The 25357-nt window shown below is 39.8% G+C and overlaps 1 protein-coding gene across 6 annotated transcripts in view; it reads right to left on the minus strand.

Annotated features, from left to right (window-relative positions):
* Positions 1-25357, minus strand: part of Mast2 (microtubule associated serine/threonine kinase 2) — a 156675-nt gene that overhangs the window by 41065 nt on the left and 90253 nt on the right. For 4 of the 6 annotated variants that reach the window (XM_021159308.2, XM_029475989.1, XM_021159307.2 and 1 more), the window contains exon 5: positions 5176-5267. In XM_021159308.2, the coding sequence (XP_021014967.1) occupies positions 5176-5267 (92 nt within the window). Of the gene's footprint in view, positions 1-5175; positions 5268-21258; positions 21454-25357 lie in introns of all 6 variants that reach the window. The other 2 variants (XM_021159305.2, XM_029475988.1) reach the window with 1 other exon arrangement.

The raw sequence follows: 25357 nt of genomic DNA on the forward strand, positions 1-25357 counted from the left end.
GTGAAGTTCCTTGATCCACTTAGATTTGACCTTAGTACAAGGAGATAGGAATGGATCAATTTGCATTCTTCTACATGATAACCGCTAGTTGTGCCAGCACCATTTGTTGAAAATGCTGTCTTTTTTCCACTGAATGGTTTTAGCTCCCTTGTTGAAGATCAAGTGACCATAGGTGTGTGGGTTCATTTCTGGGTCTTCAATTCTATTCCATTGGTCTACTTGTCTGTCACAATACCAGTACCATGCAGTTTTTATCACAATTGCTCTGTAGTAAAAATATTATTTATTACATACCTTTAAAACATTTGAAAATATTTTGAGCAAAATAAGAATGAAAGCACAAAATCTGTGAGATGCAGAAGTCAATACTTGACTGCATTAGTGGATATACTAGAACAGATAATCTAAACTCATTCTAAGTTTATACATTTGAAACTAGGGAAAAAAGCAAATTGAATTATTAACTATTCAAGCAGAAGAAAATAAATTCTAGAGATATAATAAGATTAGATACAAGGAAGTAGAGAAAAATCAATATGATCTAAAGCTAGGTTATTTGAAAAGACAAACCAATCACCCCCTTGTCAAAGCAGGGGCAACAACAATACACAGATTACTAATATCAGAAATTAAGTGTTGGGTTTCACAAAGGGTCTCAGGAATTAAATGCATTAGTAAAGAAATACTATGAATAATTCTATACACTCAAACTCATAATACAATTAAAATGGATTAATTTTATAAAAGATATAATTTTATAAAACTATTAATATAAAAATAGGTAATATGCCCCCTGGAACTCCTGGGGACTGGACCATCAACCAAAGAATACACATGGAGGGACCCATGGCTCTGGCAGCATATGTGGCAGAGGCTGGCCTTGTTGAACAGAGGGAGGAATGGCCCTTGGACCTGAGAGGGTTCGATGCTCCAGTGTAGGGGAATGCCAGGGCTGGAAGGCAGGAGTGGGTGGATGGGTGGAGGAGGAGCACTTTCATAGGGGGGGGGGGTGTAAGGGATAGGGGGTTTCCAGAGGGAAAACCTGGAAAGGAGCTAACATTTGAAATGTAAATAAAGAAAATATCCAATAAAAGGAAAAAAATAGGTAATGTGGACAGGTCTCAATCTACCACAGAAATTGAATCAATAACTAATAACCTTCCAAGGCAGAAAGCACCAGTTTCAACTACACATTTCAAAAAAATTATACAAGTTCTATACAAGTTCCTCCAAAAGAAAGAAGGGGAAGGAATACATCCCAGCTCATTCTCAAGCCAGCATTTACCTTAACACCCAAATCAGACAAATGTAAAAACAAAACCCACAGACTATTATCTTTCATGCACACATACAAAAATTATCAATAAAGTACTAACAAGTTGAATTTAACAATGCTTACTTAAAAAGAACTACATACCATCACCAAGTGGGGCTTATCTCAGGAATGTAATAAGCTAGTTCAACATTTAAAGAAAACTAACAAAGTACGTATAGCAGTGGAAATGCTCTGTATGGTCCTATAATGGGCAACGCATGTCATCATAAACATGTCTAATGTGTATCATTATAGTAAACCAAAATACAAAACTACTGTTTGGTAATAATAACATATCGGAGTAGGTTTACACAAGTGCAACAAATATACCATTCTGGTAGGGAACCCTGATAATAGAGAACCTTTACATGTGTGGGGACAGAGTATGTAACTTGTTAAGTTTTGCTATTAGCCTAAAACTAATCTAAAAAATAAGGATTACTTAAAAAAAAAAACAGATTAGGAGATATAGTGTGCAGAAGGCCCCAGGATTAAAACCCAATCTCTCTCTCTCTCTCTCTCTCTCTCTCTCTCTCTCTCTCTCTCTCTCACACACACACACACACACACACACACACACACACAATCTCCAGAATGGCTAAGTGCCTAATGAACCAATCTTACTAAAGCTGTACCTGTTTATAAAATATTTAACAGCATGGCTGAGCAGTTAAGAGCACAACCAAAGCTCGGGTCAGAACACTCTGAGGGTGGGGGTGAGCGCACCTGTACACCCAGCTACAGTGAGAACCCAACAGCTCTGGCCTCCATGTGCACCTGTACTCACGTGCACATTCTCAGATGCATAACTTAAGAAAGATACTGAACATGAAATTGAACTGTACAGAATTTATTGTTACTTTCAAATTAACAGATCTTTTATTATTCAAGAGATTCAAGTCTTAAAAGCAAAGCAAATAGGACTTAGAAATTTCCGCTGTTTATTTGACAGTTTAAGGGCTGTCAAGTTTGATCACTTCTGAACAGCTGGCTAAGTACAGTCTCATTCATCCACAGACTACGCCTCATGCCCACTCTTCCTCTCTGAGTTTTCTGCCATGGTTTGCTGAAAGATGAATAGGAAAACATTTATCAACTACTAGGCATGTTATAAATACTAAAACATGGAGTTAAACTTCAAAGACCCAGGCAGGCAGAAAAGATCATCTAGTATTCTCAATCAAAATCAGTAGAGTAAGGAATACTTAGTCCTGAACTCTGTCAGAAATCCAGAGATGATCATCTCAGAGAGGAGGAGCCAGTAGCAATTGTTGGGATTCAGACCCAGGACAAACTGCTGAGATGCACATTTTACATACCAAGGTGGACCTGGTCTCCAGGTTCTCCCAGCACCCCTTAGTCTCTGCCCATTACAGGGCCTATTCCGCCCTCAACTTTCCAGCCCAGGGTCTGGCCTTCCCATCCTCCAGATGCATTTTCCTATATAATTTAGACATTTGCCTCTCTCCTCTCTGTCCTCTGTCCTCTCCCTCTCTGTCTCCCTCCCAGTGACAACCTTCCCCAGCCTCGTGTCCGAGAGTTGCTTCCCTATAAACCTGCCTTTAGATTCCAAGTCTGGCTTGAACTGACCCCTTTCACCGGCAGAACCTAACTTACTAGTTATTACTGCCCAGTACTTACATGACAGCTATGTATGGGGTCTAGAGGAGCTAAATTTATTTCTATGTAATGAAAATCTAGGTTAGACATATGCTGACACTTTACAAAGTCCTAGGGTGGAAGTGCAATTTGTTTGGTGGTTTGTTTGTTTTGTTTTGTTTTTCGAGACAGGGTTTTCCAGTATAGCCCTGGCTGTCCTGGAACTCACTTTGTAGACCAGGCTGGCCTCGAACTCAGAAATCCACCTGCCTCTGCCTCCCAATTGCACCACGCCCTGTGGAAGTGCAATTTTAAGGAAGCCAGAACCCATTAAATACACACACACAGAGACACACACACACACACTCACACACACAGACACACACACACACACTCACACACACACAGAGACACACACACAGACACACTCACACACACAGAAGAACTCATGGAATTATATAAGAAAAAACGAGAGCTTTGCTTTAAAGGTCAAATATATTTTTAATTCCTTTTATTGTTGGTAGTGTCTTCTAAAGTAATAGTTTTTCAGAGGAGCCCCTTTTCCAAAGATGAAATTTAATTAGCATCGCTCTCAAAGTATTGATATTTACTCAAAGACTCGGCAAACATCCAACAAAAAGAGAAGCCCAAAAGACAAAGCCCAGTCTTAAGCCTAAGATGTGCACCTGCTTCACTACTTAATGTCCCCTTTTATCATCCAAAGACAAACAAAGGTCAGTTTAGGATAATAGTACCCAGAGATTAAGACATCTAGGAAGCAATCTTTGAACAGTTTCCTATTGTTCCAAACCTGTCCATTATCATTAACCCAGAGGTTCTGCTACAAACAGGATACTACAGCAATTCCTTCAGCAAAGTGAGTCTGCGTCTCATGATACAAGCCTAGAACAAAACACCTGGCTAAGTTAAATAAGGTCTCTGTCCCCCTCCTAGTAAGTACTGTAGGCCTGAGTTAGTGCAAACCACATTATAAATATGTATCTCCCTTAATCAGAAGCAAATAAATTAGCTCTTATACTACCTATAAAAGTTTATATTCTATATGGAGCTAAGACTGACTATAGAAATTATATGTAAGATCAATGTTAGTATAAAGCAAATATCATTCCCATTTTATTTTATTTGCTTTTCAACTAGAAAAATTACTGGGAGTCTTACAGGGTAGGAAGATCCTCTGTGAGACCTAAGACAGGTGCTGTGCAACAGTTTCTTCCAAGATCAAAACATTCCATTCTGAAGGGAAGCTCCTTAAGCAAGAAGGTAAACAACTCAAAATGGCTTCAGGAAGTCCCTAAAACTGACCAGATCTACTAGAGCCCTCCCTGCCAGAGTAAACAATAAAAACTGAAAGTCCATCAAACAAAGCTATAAAAAAATTAGCTCAAACTAGTCATGCTACAAAGACAATTCTGAGACCTGACCACTGCCTAAAAGAAACAAAACCCAGTGAAACTGTGTAAGAGAGGTTTACACTAACTAGGCCGCTTGGAAGCGATAGTCTCCAACCTGCTGAGCTACTTGCAGGCGGTCTCCTGTGCGCTGTCACCTGTGCTGGGGTGTGCTTTGGAGCTACAGCTTCTTTGAGCCATTTCTGCTTCTGTAGGTAACCCCTACACAACTCACTGGCTCATCACCAAGTGGACTGTGGTCTGTGATGGGATCCCTGTCTGTAGTGAATAGACATGTGTGTTCTATCTCCCCTGCCCTCCCCCCGGGAACTTGTCAGACAACAGTAGGACAAAATGTTACAGGTTGGTCAACATAATACTCAAAATAACTCAAGCCATATGTGGTAGAAAACACTAGAACAGAGGCCATGGATCTGAAGACTCAAGTGGCTTCAAAAGATGGCCAAGACTAGAAGTAATGTATATAAGGAATCAAAGTCCACTGGACACATACTCCCACAGAAAGAAGGTTGCAAACCTGGCGTTCCTCCAGCCTGACTTTCAGCTCAGTTGCTAGCAGCACGAGCACTCTTCATCCCTCTCTCGGGTGCCCACTCCAAGATGGCCTTTCGTCCTCACCCACTTCCCCAGTAAATCTCTTGCGCTAGATCTGTTGCATGGTGTGATTTTGTGGCACTCCTTGGCTCCAGCTGGCCAAAGAAACATTCGCCGCTTTATCCTAATAACATGAATTAGTCAGACAATGCTCAACCCACAATGTGACAAAGAGGAAAGAAACCTGGTGTCTGTGGACATGTTTTATTACACTTTTTAAAATCTGCAAGCACTTACCTGTGTGGCCATGGAGTGGGGAGTGTGGCCTTGGTAGCGTAGGTGATGTGCTGGAGGTTACAATCAAGCTCTTGCGGTTACTTGTTCGACAACTGCAATATGACAAAATGTCAGTTAGAAGCATTCCAGGCTGGTTATAGAGACACCTAAGTAGCATGATTCCCTGGGTTGAGCAATACAGTGCTTCAAACTTCCCTGTTCATCACTTCCCTGTGTGAGCCACTTAAGACTTCATAATTCAGTCCCTGTCCCTTGGAGTAACTCCGCCTGACTTTTGTCTTGACTTGCATTTTTCCAGTGTGAAGTTTGCTTCCTGAAGAAACCCAAGAACATATCTAGGGGCAACAATCTTGTTCTAAACTGTAAACTTAATTTGGAAACTTAGCATGTGTCAAAATATTATTTTATTATGCTGGTATGGAGCACTCATCAAGCACTTACAAGGCCCTGAGTCTGACTATGAGTATAAATAAATAAGCAAGCAAATACAAAAACTGAGCCCACTTTTATCTCACAAATTCAACGTTTTGTCATAAAAAAAGAAGCTAATTTACAGTCTGTCAAATTATTTTTTACAGATAGTTAACTGATAAATTATCTAACATCTTTATTTTGGAGTTGTTTCAATAAAACAATTTTAAAAGTTAACAATGGGTTAATTTTCCTATGATCAGAGAAAACCAAATCATGATGAAAAGTCCTTTTAGGCCACATTTCTTACTAAAAACTTTTACAAATGTATTTAAAGCCAGTCTATTTTTTATTTAAAACACTGGAAAGAAAAACAAAACAAAAAAGACATTAAGAATTCTGCTGAGCCTTCTGGCAAGCCAGCCCACCATATTCTGCCCCTACTCCCAATTCCCCAATAACTGACCAGATAGTCATGTTAGGCAGAACAAAATCAAGACTAGCTTGGTCAACAAGACGGTGATAGATAAAAAAGAAGCAAAACAGTAAGATTAAAAGACTGAAAAATAAACTAAAAACTTAAGATAGTGAAAGTTATGCCATTTTAAAAGCAGCCAGCGACTGTGCAAGAGTCCGAGGATGATGATCCCAAAGTGCCAGTGAAGGGCAGAGGCTGCACATGGAGACCTTCAGCAGACACTAGGAGATGAAAACGACTGAAGAAGCTGATGAGTGGAGAGAAGCACAAGAAGTACTGGACTTCGTGAGGGTTGAAGCCTACAATCTTTCTGAGCAGGTTGTTGGTATTACCGATTAAATGAGTTTATCTAATTAATAAAAAAATACATTAGGGAAGTTTGCCATTGAAAGTAACCCACGTTTACTGAATAGACTAACTCTTACATGCTAAGGCACTATTACAGGTGCCAGGAAGGGAGTGAGGAACAAAAGGTCTGTGACTGGAATGAACAGAGCTATGGAAAAAGAGAAGGAAAACAGAAAAAGAGAGAGAGAGAAAATAAGGAAGGAGTAGTGAGGAGGAGAGAAAGGAAAAGGAAGGAGACTGTGCTGGGAGTGGGGGCAGGGCACCCAGGGAAGGTTTGCGTCCTAAGGGAAAGGGATCTGAATGACAGACACAGGATCCCAGAGAGAGAATGACAGACACAGGATCCCAGAGGATGACAGACACAGGGTCCCAGAGAATGACAGACACAGGGTCCCAGAGAATGACAGACACAGGATCCCAGAGAATGACAGACACNTCCCAGAGAATGACAGACACAGGATCCCAGAGAATGACAGACACAGGATCCCAGAGAATGGGAAAGGTATGAGAGAGAAGATATTTGTTCTACTTAAATACTGTTGGATGTCTCTATTATCCTCACACAGTCAATCGCCTTTAGGCTCCTATGCCAGCTCTGACTTTCACTGGACAAATGGTAGACTTAGTAGAGAGGCTCAGCATGCCCAGCTGAGGTGTGCTGGGTATCAGCTCTTCTGTTTGTGGACTCCAATTTCTTATTTCTCCTGTAGATTGATCGTTTTGCTCTAATACTTAAAAAATTTACACCAGGCAGAAGCAGGACGATCACAAGTTACCGGCAACCTGGGCTACATTACAAGCCCCTTCCTTGGGTTGCTGAGGTGGGAAAGTGGTTAAAAGCACTTTATTATCCTTCCTCGGATCCTGAGTTCAGTTCTCAGAACCCACATCAGGTGGCTCATAATTGCACCTAACCCCAGCTTCAAGTGGAATCCAATGCCTTCTTCAGGCCTGAGAAGGAACTTGTGCACTTGTGGCATTACAGACACAAACAAATTTGTGTGTGTGTGGGGGGGAGGGGATCCTCCTCCTCCTCCTTCCCTTGCTCCCTCCCTCCCCCCACCTCTCTTATATATATATATATATATATATATATATTTTTTTTTTTTCTTCTTCACATTTCAGCCCCACTCACTCTGGCCCAAAGATTTATTTATTTAGTTTATGTAATTACACTGTAGCTGTCTTCAGATACACCAGAAGAGGGCATCAGATGTCATTACGGATGGTTGTGAGCCACCATATTGTGGCTGGGATTTGAACTCAGAACCTTTAGAAGAGCAGTCAAAGCTCTTAACCTGGGGAATTTTTCTCAAAAATAAACCAAATGCCGGGCAGTGGTGGCACACGCCTTTAATCCCAACACTTGGGAGGCAGAGGCAGGCAGATTTCTGAGTTCAAGGCCAGCCTGGTCTACAGAGTGAGTTCCAGGACAGCCAGGGCTANACAGAGAAACCCTGTCTCTAAAAACCAAACCAAACCAAACCAAACCAAAAACCAAAAACCAAAACCCAAAACCCAAATACAGAATTACATAAATGAGTCTTAGACCAAAAGAAAGTTGTAACAGATGAAAAATCTGGATGACTACACAAAAGGATGACTATGCCATTAGAAATGTATATGAACAGGGCTGGAAAGATGGCCCTGATTAAGAGCACTGACTGCTCTTCCAGAGGTCCTGAGTTCAATTTCCAGCAACCACATGGTGGCTCACAACCATCTGCAATGGGATCAGATGCCCACTTCTGGTGTGTCTGAAGACAGCTACAGTGTACTCATATATATAAAATAAATCTTAAAAAAAAGAGAAATGGGCATGAACATAAATATAAATCTCATGTTCCTATCGGAATACTTTAAAAGGACATTTTAAAAGGAATTATGATTATCATGGGATTTATAGCATTGAAGCTGGAGAGAAGTAATATAGTTATTCTGTCTCAAAGCACTTACATTAAAAGGCATGGTGTGAGAGTAAACTATGACAATGTTAAATTTTGCTGTATTATAAATTAATGCAACATATTTCTAAAAGAAGAAGAAGAGAAAAAGGAGGAGGGTGAGGAGGAAGAGGAGAAAGAAAAAGAAGAGAAAGAGGAAGAGGAGGAGGAGGAGGGATATGAGGAAAGGGAGGAAGAGGAGGAGAAGGAGAGCTGGCAAGGTGCTTCAGTGGGTAGAAGTGCTTGCTGCCATGCCTGACAGGATGACCTGAGTTTCATACTCAGGAAAGAGAAGAACAGACTCTTACAAGTTGTCCTTTGACCTCCACGTGTCTTCTATGGCACAAATATGCAAGGGCACACAGAAAATAGTAAATTTTTTATACAGTAAATATTTTACACATCTATTTTGGTGTCTGTTTTCTCATTAGACTGGGCTTGAAGGACAATGACTTTTATGCTTGCTTTGCTTACTGCATGTTGCTAAAACCTAAAACAATGTAAAGTAGGCTCTCAAATATTTGCTAAAAGAATTGATCAGTATGATTTGCTATAAAAACTAAAATAAAGGCTATAAATGTTTACATGTGTTACATGTAAATAAAATTATTGTATCTAAACTTACTATTGTATAGAAGTTTAAAATCCCATGAAACTTAAGGGATCAATAATTGAGTTGAGCTATATTTGGTTCTTGAAACGTTAAAATAAAATATAGAACACTAAGGATCATATTTCTAGGCCACATGCCTTTTAACAAAGGTACACATAATCTCACTTGGCTAATATGTAACAGCTACCCAAGGGAGAAGAAAGGTCAGATGCTCTGATACAGATGCCATGATCAGCTGAGATCCAAAACAAGGCTAGCTTTTCCCTTTCAATAGGCTCTAGCCATTTCTCCATGATCAGAGGAGGATCAAGACTTATTCTTTCATCTCAATGAGAAGAAAGTACTTGGTATCTGAGGAGGTGGGTATACTAACCCAACTAATGGCACGTAACCTGAAAGCTCTTTGAACTGATGCTCTGTTGTTAACTACAAACATCTGGTCAGTAAGAGTGAGGCCCAGAGTTTCATCTTACATGCCTCTCACTGTGATTATTTTGGTGGACAGTGGGAGCAGGGTCTCAGGCACCCCATACAGTCTCTGAAACACTACTAAATTATGAACCAATACACAGTGTAGACAGGGCACTCTACTATGGATCTTTAAGCACCTCTGAATTTCCAGTCCCAGAGGTCTAGTTCCTATTTGAGCACCTGGCTTTATCGTCAGGAAAAGACCACTTTTGTTCCATTCAGTGTAAACAAGATAGGGAACCTGGAGCAATTTCAGGCCAAGTACTTCTGACAGTGCAATAATAATCAAGATGATGTCCTTGTTAAAACCAAGATATGCGCATGGGTAAAAAAAAATACCAATTCTTGCCAATAAAAGGAGGTATTATTAAATATTTATAGTAATAATCATCACCAATGCATCTGTTTCTCTTACATAGATCATTCCAATATTCTTTCTCCTTCCCTCTCATATTCATCCTTTTATTTCCTCTATATTCCTAACACATACAGCCTACTAGTGACTCTTTAAATTAAATACCTTCACCCCATTTACAATCTTTCAAAGGCTTTTGATTCTAAATAGGAACAAGTAGCCAGTAGGTGCAATGTGTTATCTAGGGTGTCCTTTTCCAACAATACTTGATAAACACTCCTTACTCCTTTAAAACTATTCAAATGTTACTTTCCATTTCCATATATGATACTAGGACCTGTTCTCCTTTATCTTTACTTCCCAGAAGCACTTATCATCTTCAGACATACTAACAAACTTGTTAGAAATAATGTCTATTTCTTTTCATCTACAATAATCCCCAAGAAATAGCCCTGTCACTCAGAAATAGTGCCTACAGCATGGCCAATTTTTCTAATCTTAAACAAATTAAAGTATTTCCAAAGGAACAGGTAGCCAGCATCCTCTCCATTTTCCAGGCTACCAATCAGAGAATCTAGAGGAAAGCCCCAAATTCCTTTTCTCCAAGGCTAGCATCAGCTCTCCTTGAATTTAGCTGCCTATTAGAAGCATTCTTGTCTTCACAAACTAGCCTCTTCACCCACTTTTTGACAGGGGCTGGAAAAATGGCTCAGCGGCAAGTACAAGTACTTGCTGCTCTTGCAGAGGATAATAGTTGGGTTCCTGGCACCACGATCAGGTGTCTTCAGCTCCAGGGAATTTGCCATCCAACACTGCCCTCTGCTGGCATCCTCACCGGCACCCTTCCCTAACACACATCATGACAGCATATACGCTTTTGGTTTTTGTGGTTTTGTTTTTTAAAAAGTTGGATATCATGTGTGTTCTTTTGTGATTGGGTTACCTCACTCAGGATGATATCCTCCAGATCCATCCATTTGCCTAAGAATTTCATAAATTCGTTCTTTTTAATAGCTGAGTAGTACTCCATTGTGTAAATGTACCACACTTTCTGTATCCATTCTTCTGTTGAGGGACATCTGGGTTCTTTTCAGCTTTCGGCTATTATAAATAATGCTGCTTTGAACATAGTGGAGCATGTGATCTTATTACAAGTTGGAACATCTTCTGGGTATATGTCCAGGAGAGGAATTGCTGGATCTTCCCATAGTTCTATGTCCAACTTTCTGAGGAACCACCAAACCAATTTCTAGAGTGGTTGTACCAGGTTGCAATCCCACCAGCAATGGCGGAGTGTTCCTCTTTCTCCACATCCTTGCCAGCATCTGCTGTCACCTGGATTTTTGATCTTAGCCATTCTGACTGGTGTGAGATGGAATCTCAGGGTTGTTTTGATTTGCATTTTCCTGACGATTAGGGATGTTGAACATTTTTTCAGGTACTTCTCAGCCATTCAGTATTCCTCAGGTGAGAATTCTTTGTTTAGCTCTGAGCCCCATTTTTTAATGGGGTTATTTGATTTTCTAGAGTCCATCTTCTTGAGTTCTTTGTATATATTGGATATTAGTCCCCTATCTGATTTAGGATTGGTAAAGATCCTTTCCCAATCTGTTGGTAGCCTTTCTGTCTTATTGACAGTGTCATTTGCCTTACAGAAGCTTTGCAATTTTATGAGGTCCCATTTGTAGATTCTTGATCTTACAGCACAAGCCACTGCTGTTCTGTTCAGGAATTTTTCCCCTGTGCCCATTATCTTCGAGGCTTTCCTCCACTTTCTCCTCTTGTAAGTTTCAGTGTCTCTGGTTTTATGTGGAATTCCTTGATCCACTTAGACTTGAGCTTTGTACAAGGAGATAAGAATGGGTCAATTTGCATTCTTCTACATGATAACCGCCAGTTGTGCCAGCACCATTTGTTGAAAATGCTGTCTTTTTTCCACTGGATGGTTTTAGCTCCCTTGTCAAAGATCAAGTGACCATAGGTGTGTGGGTTCATTTCTGGGTCTTCAATTCTGTTCCACTGATCTGTCTGTACATCATATGCACTCACTCATAAGTGGATATTAGCCCAGAAACTTAGAATACCCAAGATACTATCTGCAAAACACCTGAAACTCAAGAAGAAGGAAGACCAAAGTGTGCATATTTCGTTCTTTCTTAGAATGGGGAACAAAATACCTAAGGAAGGAGTTACAAAGTTCAGAGCAGAATCTGAAGGAATGACCATCCAGGATCCCCACCTGGGGATCCATCCCATAAACAACCACCAAACCCAGACACTAGGCAGTTGCCAACAAGAGACTGCTGACAGGAGCCTGATATAGCTGTCTCCTGTGAGGCTCTGCCAGTGCCTGGCAAATACAGAAGTGAATGCTCACAGTCATCCATTGGACGGAGCACAAGGTCCCCAATGAAGTAACCAGAGAAATACCCAGGGAGCTGAAGGTGTATGAAGCCCCATAGGAAGAACATCAATATGAACTAACCAGTACCCCCAGAGCTCCTTGGAACTATACCACCAATCAAAGAAAACACATGGTGGAACTTGTGGCTCTAGCTATATATGTAGCAGAGGATGGCTAGTTGGTCATCAATGGGAGGAGAGACCCTTGGTCCTGTGAAGTTTCTATGCCCCAGTATAGGGGAATGCCAGGACCAGGAATGGGAATTGGTGGGTTGGGGAGTTGGTGGGTAGGGGAGGGGACAGGGTATTTTCAGAGGGGAAACTAGGAAAGGGGATGACATTTGAAATGTAAATAAAGAAAATATCTAATAAAAAAAGTGGAAAAAAAGAAAGAAAAAAATTGGATCTAGTCTGGAAAGGAGGGAAAGAAGACAGAAAAAGGTATATACAAGTGGTCACAGAAACATCATATGTAATCATGTGTAATTGTCCTAGTTGAAAACAATCCAAGACTGAACAAAATAACATTCAACATGACAAAATTGTAGAATCATTACATCAAATGAAAGAAGCCAGAATCAAAGCACTGCAACAATTACATGAATGTGAAATGTTCAAGTTGAGTGTGATGGTACATAGCTTCAATCCCAGCACTCCAGAGGCAGAGATCTCTCTATGAGTTCAAGCCCAGCTTGGTCTACATGGTGAGCTCTAGGCCATCCAATACTATATAGTGAGATCAGGTCTTAAAATAAAATAAAATAGTAAAATATCAGAGCAGCTGTTGCCCAGGTCTAGGACTAATCCAAAGATCAACTACAAATGGGTAAATGTGAACTTTCCAAGAGAAGGAAATATTCTATATTTAGATTGTGTGTATTTCTCTAAATGTCATAAAAGCTACCAGATCGCCTATAATTGCTGTACTTTCTAACATGCATTACATCTTCAAAGCCTCCCCAGGCCTTCTATCACTAAGCCACGTTCCCACTTACTTGTGGTACATTCAGGGAACTTCTGAATTCTCTCTCCTCCCCTTCCTTAATAATGCAGGTTAGAAACTAGTAGATACTTATGAAGTCCTAGTGGATGAGGGTAGGTGGTAAGGTACTTGCCATAAGTTGACAGACATGTTTTGAGATGTTATCTGCTTAGAGAAAACACTGTTGGTGTGTCATGAGGTGCTGGGCAACCAGCAAAGTTTTTGTAGCCACACATGGTCGGTGGGTACAAAAGATTAGTTGTAAACTAAAAAACGTTAGATTAAGTAACAATATTGCGGATAATTAGAGTCAGGATTCTCATTAGCAAAAAGAGGAAACACAAAAACAGAAATCACTAATAGAGAAAATTGGAACGAATTAGAATTAAAAGCAGTGGTAGCAAGTAAGCCAAGAGTTTTAAGATATGCACATATTATCTAAAAACAGTATACACAGTATAACAACTTCTTTTAAATAACATTCCCCACTCACAAAAAATATGCATTCTCCAGAATGCCTAAATCAAGGGCTAATGATGGGAAGGTAAAAGGACCACATAGGACTACTTTATGAAACCAAAAAGAAAGTTTTCACAAGAATGACATATATATCATATATCAAAAAGACATAAAAACCAACATGAAGAAACTCCTCTGGACCCACAAGTATAGCTTCATCACCAGCACATATAAGGATATTAAAAGATTATGTGGCTGAGAGATGGTTTAGCAGTTAACAGGATTCAGGTTAGGTTTGCAGCACCTACATGGCCATTAACAATCCTGGGGATTTTATATTTTCTCTGGCCTCTATGGGTACAGCACTCATGTGGTACACAAATTAAAAAAACCCATATATGTAAAATAAAACTTAAAGGTATTTTAAAGAACAAATTATACCATGTTAAGTAAAGTAGCAATTTATTAGGTTTGTGTGATACAGTAAGTGGAAAAATTTAACAAAAGGAAAAAGTTCTCTAAAAGTGGAAAAGTATTATTTATCAACCCAAGTAATGTAATACACTTAAAGCCATCAATTATCAATGGATACTAAAAGTCAGTAGGCAAAGTTATTATTCTATGTTATTATATGTCTGCCTGCCTATCTATCTATCTATCTATCTATCTATCTATCTATCTATCTATCTATCTATCTATCATCTATTGTTCATTGATGCTGGGTCCCAAACTCAGAACCTTGAACATGCTAAGCAAGCCATTCTGCAATGACACTGTTAGCTCAATGTGTCAAATTTAGATGAGGATAATTTAAATTTTTAAAATTTAATTAGGATTAGGGACTTACACAACCATTCTCACAAGATAACTGTCAACTAGGAAAAGATTTAAAATCCCTGGTAAGATAGTTCTGTGAACAAAGGAGTTTGCCACCCAGCCTAATGATCTGCCTGCCTGTTAGCTCTAGAATCAGCAAGGAGAGAGAGAGGACCATCCTCTCCAAATTGAACTCTGACCTTCACATATGTGTTGTGGCATGAGTGTTCAGCACAAATAATATAAAATTGTAATTTTTGAAAATGTTTTAAAGAATTTTTAAACATAACTACACTGAAAACAAGCAGTTCACCTTATTCAAATCAAGGCTAGCTTCTTAGTAATGTTATAAAAATGAAGTTTGTGTTACCTGACTGGTGTTTCAAATAACTGGTTGTGATTTCCTTTCCTCTCCTCTCCCCTCCCCTCCCCCCTCCTTTTTTTTTTTTTTTTTTTTTTTTTTTTTTTTCCCACCCCCCTTCCTTTTGATTTTTTTGAGACTATGTAGCCTTGGCTGTGGTGGAATTCATTCTGCAGACCAGGTTAGTCTTGAATACAAAGATCTGCCTGCCTCTGCTACCAAGTGCTGGGATCAAAGGCATGAGCCACCACCATCTGGCCTGGTTGTTGGTTTTGTAAAGTGTCAAGGACATAAACACCAAGAAAGCAAAACCGCTCCAGGTAAGAGAATACAGAGATGATAAAATTTTAACACACATGATTAGGGACCAGATTTTTAATATAGTATATATACTTCTAGGATACAATGTGATATTTTGATATACTATGAAATAAATAAAACTATAAATGCTAGGCAATTGTTCTACCACCAAACTGGGTTAAACTTCTAACCTTTCAAATAATAGTGCTACTATTTTTTGGAGGAGGGGTAAAGTCTCATGTAGCCTTGACATTAAACTCACCATATAAGAGGACGACCTTAAACTCCTTTCTGACCTTCTTGCCTCTATCTTATGTAAATTTCGGACCTGCACCATACCTGTTTTACACAGGGCTGAAAAATCCAATCCAGGGCTTAATTCATCATAGTAAGGTGTTTAAAATGAGACTGGCCCACCAAGGGTCATATATTTGAATGCTTGGTCCCCCAGAAGTGGAACTGTTTGGGAAGGACTAGGAGATGTGGCCTTGTGGGAGTAGGTGTGTCACTGAGGGTGGGCTTCGAGGCTTTAAATGCTCAAGCCATTCCAGTTAGCCCACTCTCTGTATCCTGCTTGTGGATCAGATGGGAGCTCTCAGCCTGCCTACCTGCTGCCATGCTCCCCACCATAACGGTCATGGACTCTTAACAGTCTGGAACAATAAGCCCCTCCTCCACCCCAATGCTTTCTTTTATCAGTTGCATTGGTCATGGTGCTTTGTCACAGCAGAAAAACAGTAACTAAGACACTAGCTAAGTACCAACTGACAGCTTTGCCTCTGTTTTTAGTTTTCATAGGTTTGCTTTGTTTGTTTTAATTAGTTTCTTGAGGGATCTGACGTTTTCCTCTTAAAAAATGCTGTTTTGTTGTTGTTGTTGTTGTTTTTTAACAGACAGTTATTAACCACCATGTGAATACTTGGAATCAAACTCAGGTCCTGTGGAAGAATAGTCAGTGTTCTTCACTGCTGAGCCACATCTCTAGCTCCAAACTGTTTTCCAAAAAGTTAATCCAACTGAACATTCCCACCAACAGGTTCACATGAAGAGTTCTCTTTGCTTTACAATATTTTTCATCTTTCTATTGGTTTTCCCTTAAAGTCCCAATTTAATAGAGAGTTAAGTAATAAGAAAATAGATTCATGAAAATATAGTATCAATTTTAGAAACACAAAGATTAATACTATTACATTAGTTATTTTTCTAGAAGATGCAATGCAATACCAACTTATTCACAAAAATTCATTGTAACAATTGTCTTATGTTGACCAGGCCCATAAAATATAAAGAGTTATAACAAGCCTTTAGCTCAGAGCTGCTCTTTGGAGCCACAACTTGACACTGCCTTAGCAGTCAAGGAAGCAACTACTGAAATGATAGGAAAAAAAACTTTTTTTCTGCATGACAAGAGATTATCTTGGAATCAATTAAATGACTTTAGATGAAGTTCCCAACAGTGGGGAGAATGAACTCAAAGAGTCCACTTCCAGTAGATAGACGGGTCCTCAAGTGGAGGGATGGGGCTGCAAACCCACAGTCAAAATTTCGGATCCAGAAGTGTTCCTGTCCATAAGAACCGAAGGGACGAAAATGTTGAATAGACTGAAGGAAAGGTGGTCCAGTGATCGGCCCAAATTGGGATTCATCTCATGGGGAGACACCAAGGTCTGACACCATTACTGATGCTGCGGTATGCTTATGCTTACAGACAGGAGCCTAACATGGCTGTCCTCTGAGAGGCCCAACCAGTAGCCAGTAGCTGACTGAGACAGACACAGATACTTATTCCCAACCATTGGACTAAAGTCAGGGACCCATATGGCTGAATTAGGGGAAGGGTGAAAGAAGCAGAAGAGGAGGGCAACCTCATAGGAAGACAAGCAGTCTCAACTAACCCAGATCCCTGGGAGCTCTCAGACTCTGAGCCACCAATCAGGCAGCATACACTAGCTGGTCCAAGGCCCATGACACCTATATAGCAGAGGACTGCTTGGTCTGGTCTCAGTGGAAGATGATGTGCTGAATCCTCGAGAGACTTGAGGCCTCAGGGAGGGGGGAGGTCTGGTCACCATGAGGGAACAGCCTCTCAGAGATAGTGGGGAGGAGGAATCGGATGAGGAACTGTGGGAGGGGAGACTGTGGATGGGAACAATGGCTGGATTGCAAATAAAATAAATAAAATTGCTTTATAATGGGTAAAAACATGTCTTTTTATTGTTAAGTAATGACAAGGCATCAAAAATAAATGCAAAAATACAGAGTAAGATTTAACTACTTACTGGAAGTGCTTCAGAGAATACACAAAGAGCCAAGCTCAGCATAACAGAACTCATGAATGTAAGGAGGACAAGAGATAAAAAAAACCAAATAGTATGTGCTGAAAATAGGTTGGGAGAGGAAGGAATGCGTCCATAGTAATGGGGCACCATTTCTGAACTCACTCTGTGCTTAAGAGTTGCCTATATTTCCTATGCCTCTTCTACATCTTCATTATCTCTCACTGGTCATTCCTAACACTGTCATCATCTAACAGGGCAGCCCCTCAGCAGTCATCTGCATCTGCCTCAGAGTCCATCTCAACAGCAGGCTCATCTGTCTTCAGGAAGCTGCTGCCCTGCTCCTCTATCAATCTTCAGCACTATGGCTTCTTTATTCTTTTTAAAAAGACTTCATTTTATTTACATTGTATGTATGCGAGTGCTTTTCCTGTGTGTGTACCATTTAAGTGCCAGGAACTTGTGGAGGTAAAAAAGCAAGTACCAGAGACTAGAGTTACAGATAGTTGTGAGCCACCGTTCAGCAACCACGGGGAACTGAACCCATGTCCTCTCCAAGAGTAGCAAACAAATGTTCTTAACCCCTGAGCCATCACTCCATCTATTTTGTAAGTTCTTTTCAAGTGTTTTCCAGTTTTTTCCACGTTTAGTTTTCTCTGAGTCGGCTTTTTAATGGCCTCAGGTCATCTACTTTCAACTCTTCAGACTTGGAAGATCCCTACTTACAAATTAAGCTATCTTTGCCCTTCATATGGTGTTTCTCAGTACACACTGGTGTTCAGAGCACACCTCTATCTGAGAAAATAGAAAGGAGACTCCTGTGCGGGGTAAATCTCCATCCTGTCACAACAACCCTATTGAGAGTCGCTGTCCAAGTCACACGGAGAGCCATGCATCTCTACTGCAGATTACTTCTTCACTTCATTCACTCTCAGCTCCTTAGGAAACATAATTCCCTAACCCTGCCAAGCAATCATTCTAGCATTATTTCCTGGGCCATGAGCCCAGGTATTTATCTCATTAACATATTAGAAGGAAAAGGCCTTATGAACACAATTACTACAATTCTGCCTTAGTTCAAGAAAATTGCCTCTATATCATATTTCTTTTTTTTTTTTTTTTCTTTTTCTTTTTTGGTTTTTCGAGACAGGGTTTCTCGGTAGCCCTGGCTGTCCTGGAACTCATTCTGTAGACCAGGCTGGCCTCGAACTCAGAAATCCGCCTGCCTCTGCCTCCCGAGTGCTGGGATTAAAGGCATGCGCCACCACGCCTGGCTTATATCATATTTCAATTCAAGAATATTGGGATTCCCAGAAGATACACAAGAGTTCATGCAATAAGAATGTTATCTTCTTCATGACATTTCTAGCTAAGTATATGCTAGAATCTTAAGACTGCTTAAAAGAAATACAAAAACAATCTGTAAACAATCAAAACCACCTTCTCATACAATGAACAAACAAGCGTAGCAGAATACACAGCAAATTTCATATTTTTATGCCTATCAATGTAAGATATTGCTCAAGGTTGTGTGTTCCAAAACTACAGAATTAAGGAGTGCTACTAGTCCACGCCGTGTGCCAAGACTAGCTCCACACCAGGCTGTGTGTGCTCTCCAAGTGTTGCCTGAAGGGAGCATCAAGCCCTCGACACTGTCTAGTATCTAACACTAGCCCGAGTGACCTGCAGATTCTAGCTCCAAAATCAAATTATGTCATTTAAATCTGAATACCCTGTAAATAAAAATTACTTTACCTTTTGACTTCTCAGTTGTTGTCGTTGTTGTTTTCCTGACAGAAAGTTTAGCATATAAATTTTGATCTTCTTTTTGCAAGCTTTTACCCCATTTGGCTTTCAAGATACCTTCTTGGTTCTTTCTGAGCAGTGACTCTTTATTCTGCTAGTTTTTCTTATTTCCCTACCTAAAAGTCAGTTTGCCAACTCAGTCTTTTGATATTTGTTTTCATTTTCTATCAACAGAAACTCACAGGCAATTTCACAAATCACTAATATGTTCTCAAGTTCTAGTTTATTACTTGTAACCAAGATTTTGCTTCTCTCTCATTGACTATATAAATAGTTATCCTGCAATTTTTCATCCTGTTACTTAGCTCCAATTTTCTGGCTTCTGAATCCAAATTCTTTAGCTATTCCTAGCTTACCTCTTGCTCAAACCCCATATTGTTTCCATTAACAGATTTTATCAATTCTACATTTCCAATAACATACTGGGGCTCAACGGGCAAAGTGCTTACTGCGTGAGCATGAGGACCTGAGTTCAGATTCCGAGCAATGGATACAAAGGCCAGGTGTGGCTATGTGCACTTGTAACCCAATGCTGTAAAGGTGGAGGCCAGAAGATTCCTGGAACTGCAAAATGTCAAGGGGCTGGTCCTCAGAACCAAAGCTGCAGGATCTCCATGACAGGGCAACAACAGGATATCCCTTGGCGAGTTTAGCTCAATCTGTGAGCTTGAGGTTAAGCTTATGTCTTAAGGCATAGAGAACAGCTGAAGAAAATAACCATCACCTACCTCTGGACTTCACATGAAAGTTCAGATTCATGCGTGCATATCTGCACACACATGTCCTTAAAAACACATATGCTTACTATACAGATACAAACAATAATAATAAAAATAAGTTCCAAAGCAAGAGGCCTGCCCGCCCTACTCATCATATGTGGTAGAAGGATGGAAGAGAAAGAAGCAGAAGAGTTTGTACAGTATGAAGAGAGGCAGAACAGGAGATGTGACATCAATCAGGAAAAGCCTAATGGGAGTAGCCTGCACTGCTATGTGAAGACAGGGTAATGTCTGGGCCCAAGATGCCTCCAAGGGTTATGTCTGGGTTCATGGCCTAGTGGCATGAGGGGCCTGTGTAGCTGTTACCACCAAAGGCCACGAGGACACCTGTGGTCTGGGATACTACCTGGGGTCTTGTTCATGTTTGAGGCTCTCTCCTGGGCAGTGTGGGAGATCTGGTCCAGATGACATGAACCAGGAGAGCATCCCATTCCACTCAGCACTTGGGTAAACTATTCCCAATGGCTTAGAGACCAGATCCAGGACTTTGACCTGGCCCACCCCAACATCTACCCCATCTATGAACTGCTGAAGCATGTAAAGGGGCTAGTCCTGCAGAGATGCAGAATCTCCATGACTCAGGGTAACAACGGAATATCCAAGAGGCGTCCCAGTGAGGATCCAGTATTGATGGTGCAGAAGAAGCCAAAGGTTTCATGCCAGATCAATGGGTCATCACAATGAACACTTACAAGTAAAACTGTCTGGACAAAAGGGTAAACTATATGACACACTGTGACAACACTGCAACTTCCAGGATGAGATTTGTTGAGTTTTTGTTTGTTTGTTTTTCGGGGCAAGTTGAAAGGCCTGCTTTAGACTTGTGTGTATGTATTTAAAGATTTATTTATTTATTTATTTATTTATATGAATCTTTGGCCTACATGCATGCCTGCTTGATCCCCTGGAACTGAGGTTACAGATGGTTGTGAACCACTATGTGGGTGCTGAGAATCAAAGCCAGGTCCTGCAAAAGAACAGGTGCTCTTAACTGCTGAGCCACCTCTCTGGGACCTATACTCAGATACTTCTGCTACATAAAATATGGACGTGTTATGAGGTTGTCACAGTCACAGGGTTAGGATGCCCACAAAACTGTTTTAGTACCAATAGTGTTACCCTACTTTCTTTAGAAAATTTCAATATAACAGAGATCTGTGAAACAATTTTACAGTCTCTTATCAAAATTTTCCCATTACTAAGGAGTAAGGTACAGACTTTTGTCTATGAAACTAGAAGCAATTGCCAATAACCCAATCAATTTATTTGCAGGCTTCCTTACCTCCACTGTAGTGTGCGGCTGGAACAAGGACTGCAGGGACTGCTGTGGGCTTGAGGGTTCAAGAAAAAGACAAGAGGAGAAGTAGACAGCACACAATCAGCACTAAATGGGACTTTAGCCAGGGAGAGGGCTGGAGCCGATGAGGGCGAGAACATATGCTGACTTAGGTCGGCTCCTCGGCAAAGAGTAGAGATTCTGACAAGGTATCAGTAAAAAAAACAGGGTCAGTGTTAATTTCTCCACCAAAAGGAAGCATATTCAAAGAGAATTAGTTTAAGTAAGAGGCTTAAGAAAAGTAAGTGGTCAAAAATCATTCTCAAATATTCTACATCACTACTAATGTGGGCAAACAGCATAGAGAATATATATATTTCAGCTTTGTCTATTTAAAGTAGTTAGAACTGGGTTCAGACAAACCATCATATTCTCAACTATAATTTATCAACAGGAAGTGTTTCATATTTAATGACAAAAACTTCCTAAAGAGACATATATGTCAATAAAAGGTAAATTGCCTCAAAAGTTTGCAAATTGTAGCATCTACAATGACTTTAGTTTCTCAGTTCCCTTTTCCCCTAAAAGTAATCTAGCTATTTTGTATCTCAGGTGCTTTGAAAGGCTATTATGACAATAAGGCTGAAACAGGTGATACTGATTTCTAATTTGCTCTCTATCATAAATAGAAAGATGATGAAAATAACTTAAAAGATTTATAAAACTTAAACTGCTATACAATTAGTGAGGCTTTATATACACACACTGTTAACTAAGAATAGTATTTTAACTCTAAAGTTGAAAAAGTATTAGCACCCAATCTATTTCAAAATGTCACTTTCCTGTTCTATTATTATTGTTTAGATACAATGGCAGTCTATCTAAATTATATTATGTGTGTATACATATGTATACATATGTACACACATATAGGAAATCTTTACCTTCCTTATCATTATCTCTCAATTTACTCAATTTATTGGGTGGATAAACTAAACAGTTTGGAGATACAGTAAGATAACAAAGTGGAAGACAAATAGTGACTCAAAATGGTACTTGTCTAAAATCTTATTACTTGTGAGGCTGGTACAGAAAAATCATGAGTTTAAAGCCAGCTTTGCCTATAGGTATAGCTAAATTTTGACAAATGCAACATAGTTTTCCTTGCATATATATATAAGTTAGGATTCATTAGAATCTACAATAAGCTACTGTTTTTGTTATTTGGTAAAATAATGCTTAATTTTTTAAAACGTTTCTGCTTGAGACAGCATCTCACTAAGTTGGTCAAGATATGGAACTCACTATGTTCTTACTTCAGCCTCCCACAAAGCTAGGATTATCAACACCCAGCACCATGCTTGGCAGTCTTAAATCTTATCACAAAATAGGAAGTTTAGTCATTTAAAATTCTATAAAATTCTGTAAAAACACTAATCTCATTTCCATGCTGCTCCTAACTACCACTCTGCACATTAATCATACAATGAGCTGTGCTCTAAAAGGGGCTGTGTGACTAAGAGAGAGAGAAAGAGAAAGGAAGGTGGCAAGTAATTACAATACATCAACTCTCTAAATTTGAGGCTAGCCTGGTCTACAGAGTGAGTTCCAGGATAGCCAAGGCTACACAGCCTTGTAAAAAATTGTCTGAAAAAAAAATTAACTACTTTTTAGCTCCTCCACCAGGATTATTTTTCAAATTTGTCTCTAAAACAAACACAAGACTCACAGTATAGTATACCAATGTTCAAAGATCATTAATTGTTGACCACTTATATTTTTGTAGCTCTACCAACTCCATTTAAAGATCCATGCTCAGCTAAGTCATATGTACTTTCAATAGATGTCAGTTGATTATGCTTCCTTTGGGGATCTTTTTACTTTAATCTCAGTCTTCTTTTTTTCTCTTAAGTTTCCCAATATGCCAATTATACTTCAAAAGAATAATATTTTGTAAGAACTAGTAGAATAATAATTCAGCCAATGAGCATGCGAAAGGCCTAAACCTACAGAAAGCCGCCCTGAGCACAAATACCCAGGAGGAAAGTGTGCTCCCTCAGATCGGAAATTTAAGGCACAACTCAAGTCACACGGAGGAGACATGGACACTAGGATTCCTCTACTGTTTGTGATTTACTCAACACTTCTCTACTAAATAAATCTGTGTAGATCTTGAGAAACCATACTGAAAAATCGAACCTTCTTCCCCATTTCCCAGCTTTGAAATCTTCACCTAATAGTTTGTTTTAGCCAAAGGAGAAACAGAATTTAAAGCAAAGGACCTCACGTGGATCTGCAAGGGGAGGTCTGAGGTTAAGAGCTGACAGGCAAAGGACAGAAATGTAACCCTCCACAACTTGAGTCAAAGGAGAAATGCTTTCTATTTTTCTTTTCCTCATATTCTGGAAGCTTTTTTATTTGCGTCTCTGACAATAACTTTAAAAACTTGCTTTCAAGGCAAGGGGGAAACTATGCTTATTGTTTGCTGCTTCTACAAGCACCAAAGAGCCCCTAAAATGACTTCTCAATTTCCAGAATTGGAACCAGCACAGGTCCCTACCACAGACCATTCTTTGACCTTGAACCAATAAAGTTAGCTCTGCCCTCTTCCTAACAGACATTTCCAAAGCAGAGTCTTCATCCAAGCAAATGAAGGGGTTACTTGGCATTGGTTCTTTTCTGACACCTGCCAGTTTCCAGTCAGAGACCCCAGCCTCCTTACTGAATCCGTAGGCTCGGTGCTCCCAGTCTCTCTCTCCTCCGTTTCATCATTCTCCTGACTACTCAAGAACTGTCATCTCACAATGGATCTCAGCAGACACTTCTCTCACAAAAGAGGCATTTCAGGCAGTAAAAACTTAGAAAGGTTCTCAAAACTCATGGCTAACATTATTTTTTCTCAAAAAAAAAAAAAAAAAAAAGTGACCAGCACAGCATTCAGAATCTCCTCACAAATCTGAGAGCCCAAGAGAGCAAAAAGTTCCAGCTCCTAACTGAATCAGCTGTCCTCTGATCTGCCTGACATCATTCACACTCAGCCTGCAGCAAATCAGAGACCCAGGGAGCACCTTGTTCCCTCTCGTCACAAGCACCCTCCCCCACAAATCAGCTGTACCCTCCCACCCTCAGACTTGGCAGCAGCAAAGGCTCTGGCAGAAATTATACATACCAAATTGAAAACTCACACTGTGTCAGAAACACTATTAACCCAGGAGCCCTGGACAAGGATATAAACAGCTGTTCCAACAGGCAGGGGACTGGATGAAAGCCTCTTACAGATCCCAAATTGGTAAATTAATGAGCTAAGAATAAGTATATATTTCTGCAACATTATTCATTCTCAAACCCAGGCCTGGTAGAACATAACAGGACATTAATGTTATTGAAGACTCCAAACATAGCCATCATTCAAATTCTAAAACTGACGAATATAAATAATCTATATTACTTAAAATTTTAACATCAATTTTACTCAATTTCTACTAACCTCTAATCACTCCAATAACCTGTGGTGACAAAACCTAAGAAAATAAGTTCAGAATATCAAAGCATACTAATATCTGGGCCTGGGAGGTGGAGGCAAAAAGATCAGATTCAATGTCATCTTTGCCTACCCAGCAAATTGAGACCACCCTGAGATACGTGAAACCTCTCAACATAATATTAATAATGGCAAACCCAGAAACTAATGTAAGTTGATCCAATAACTATTACAGAAAACATTTACATGTAAGACATACAAGACTTTAATGTAAGCTAACTAAGTATTGTTTAGTTTCCCACCTGTAAAACAAAGATAATTAAGATATCCAATATAGATGAACAATATGCAAAACAGAAAAGTATACAGCACAGAAAGCACTAGGGAAATGCTGGCGACTATTATCTGCCTCCCTATTGTAAAAAAGGAGAGGCATCTAAACAACAGGCAATCATCTGAGAAAAACTGCCTGACATGTAAAAAGCTAAGTGTCTTAGTCAGGGTTTCTATTCCTGCACAAACATGACCAAGAAGCAAGTTGGGGAGGAAAGGGTTTATTCGGCTTACACTTCCATACTGCTGTTCCTCACCAAGGAAGTCAGGACTGGAACTTAACCAGGTCAG

The sequence above is a fragment of the Mus caroli genome, chromosome 4 (genome assembly GCF_900094665.2).
Source record: "Mus caroli chromosome 4, CAROLI_EIJ_v1.1, whole genome shotgun sequence".
NCBI classification, from domain to species: domain Eukaryota; kingdom Metazoa; phylum Chordata; class Mammalia; order Rodentia; family Muridae; genus Mus; species Mus caroli.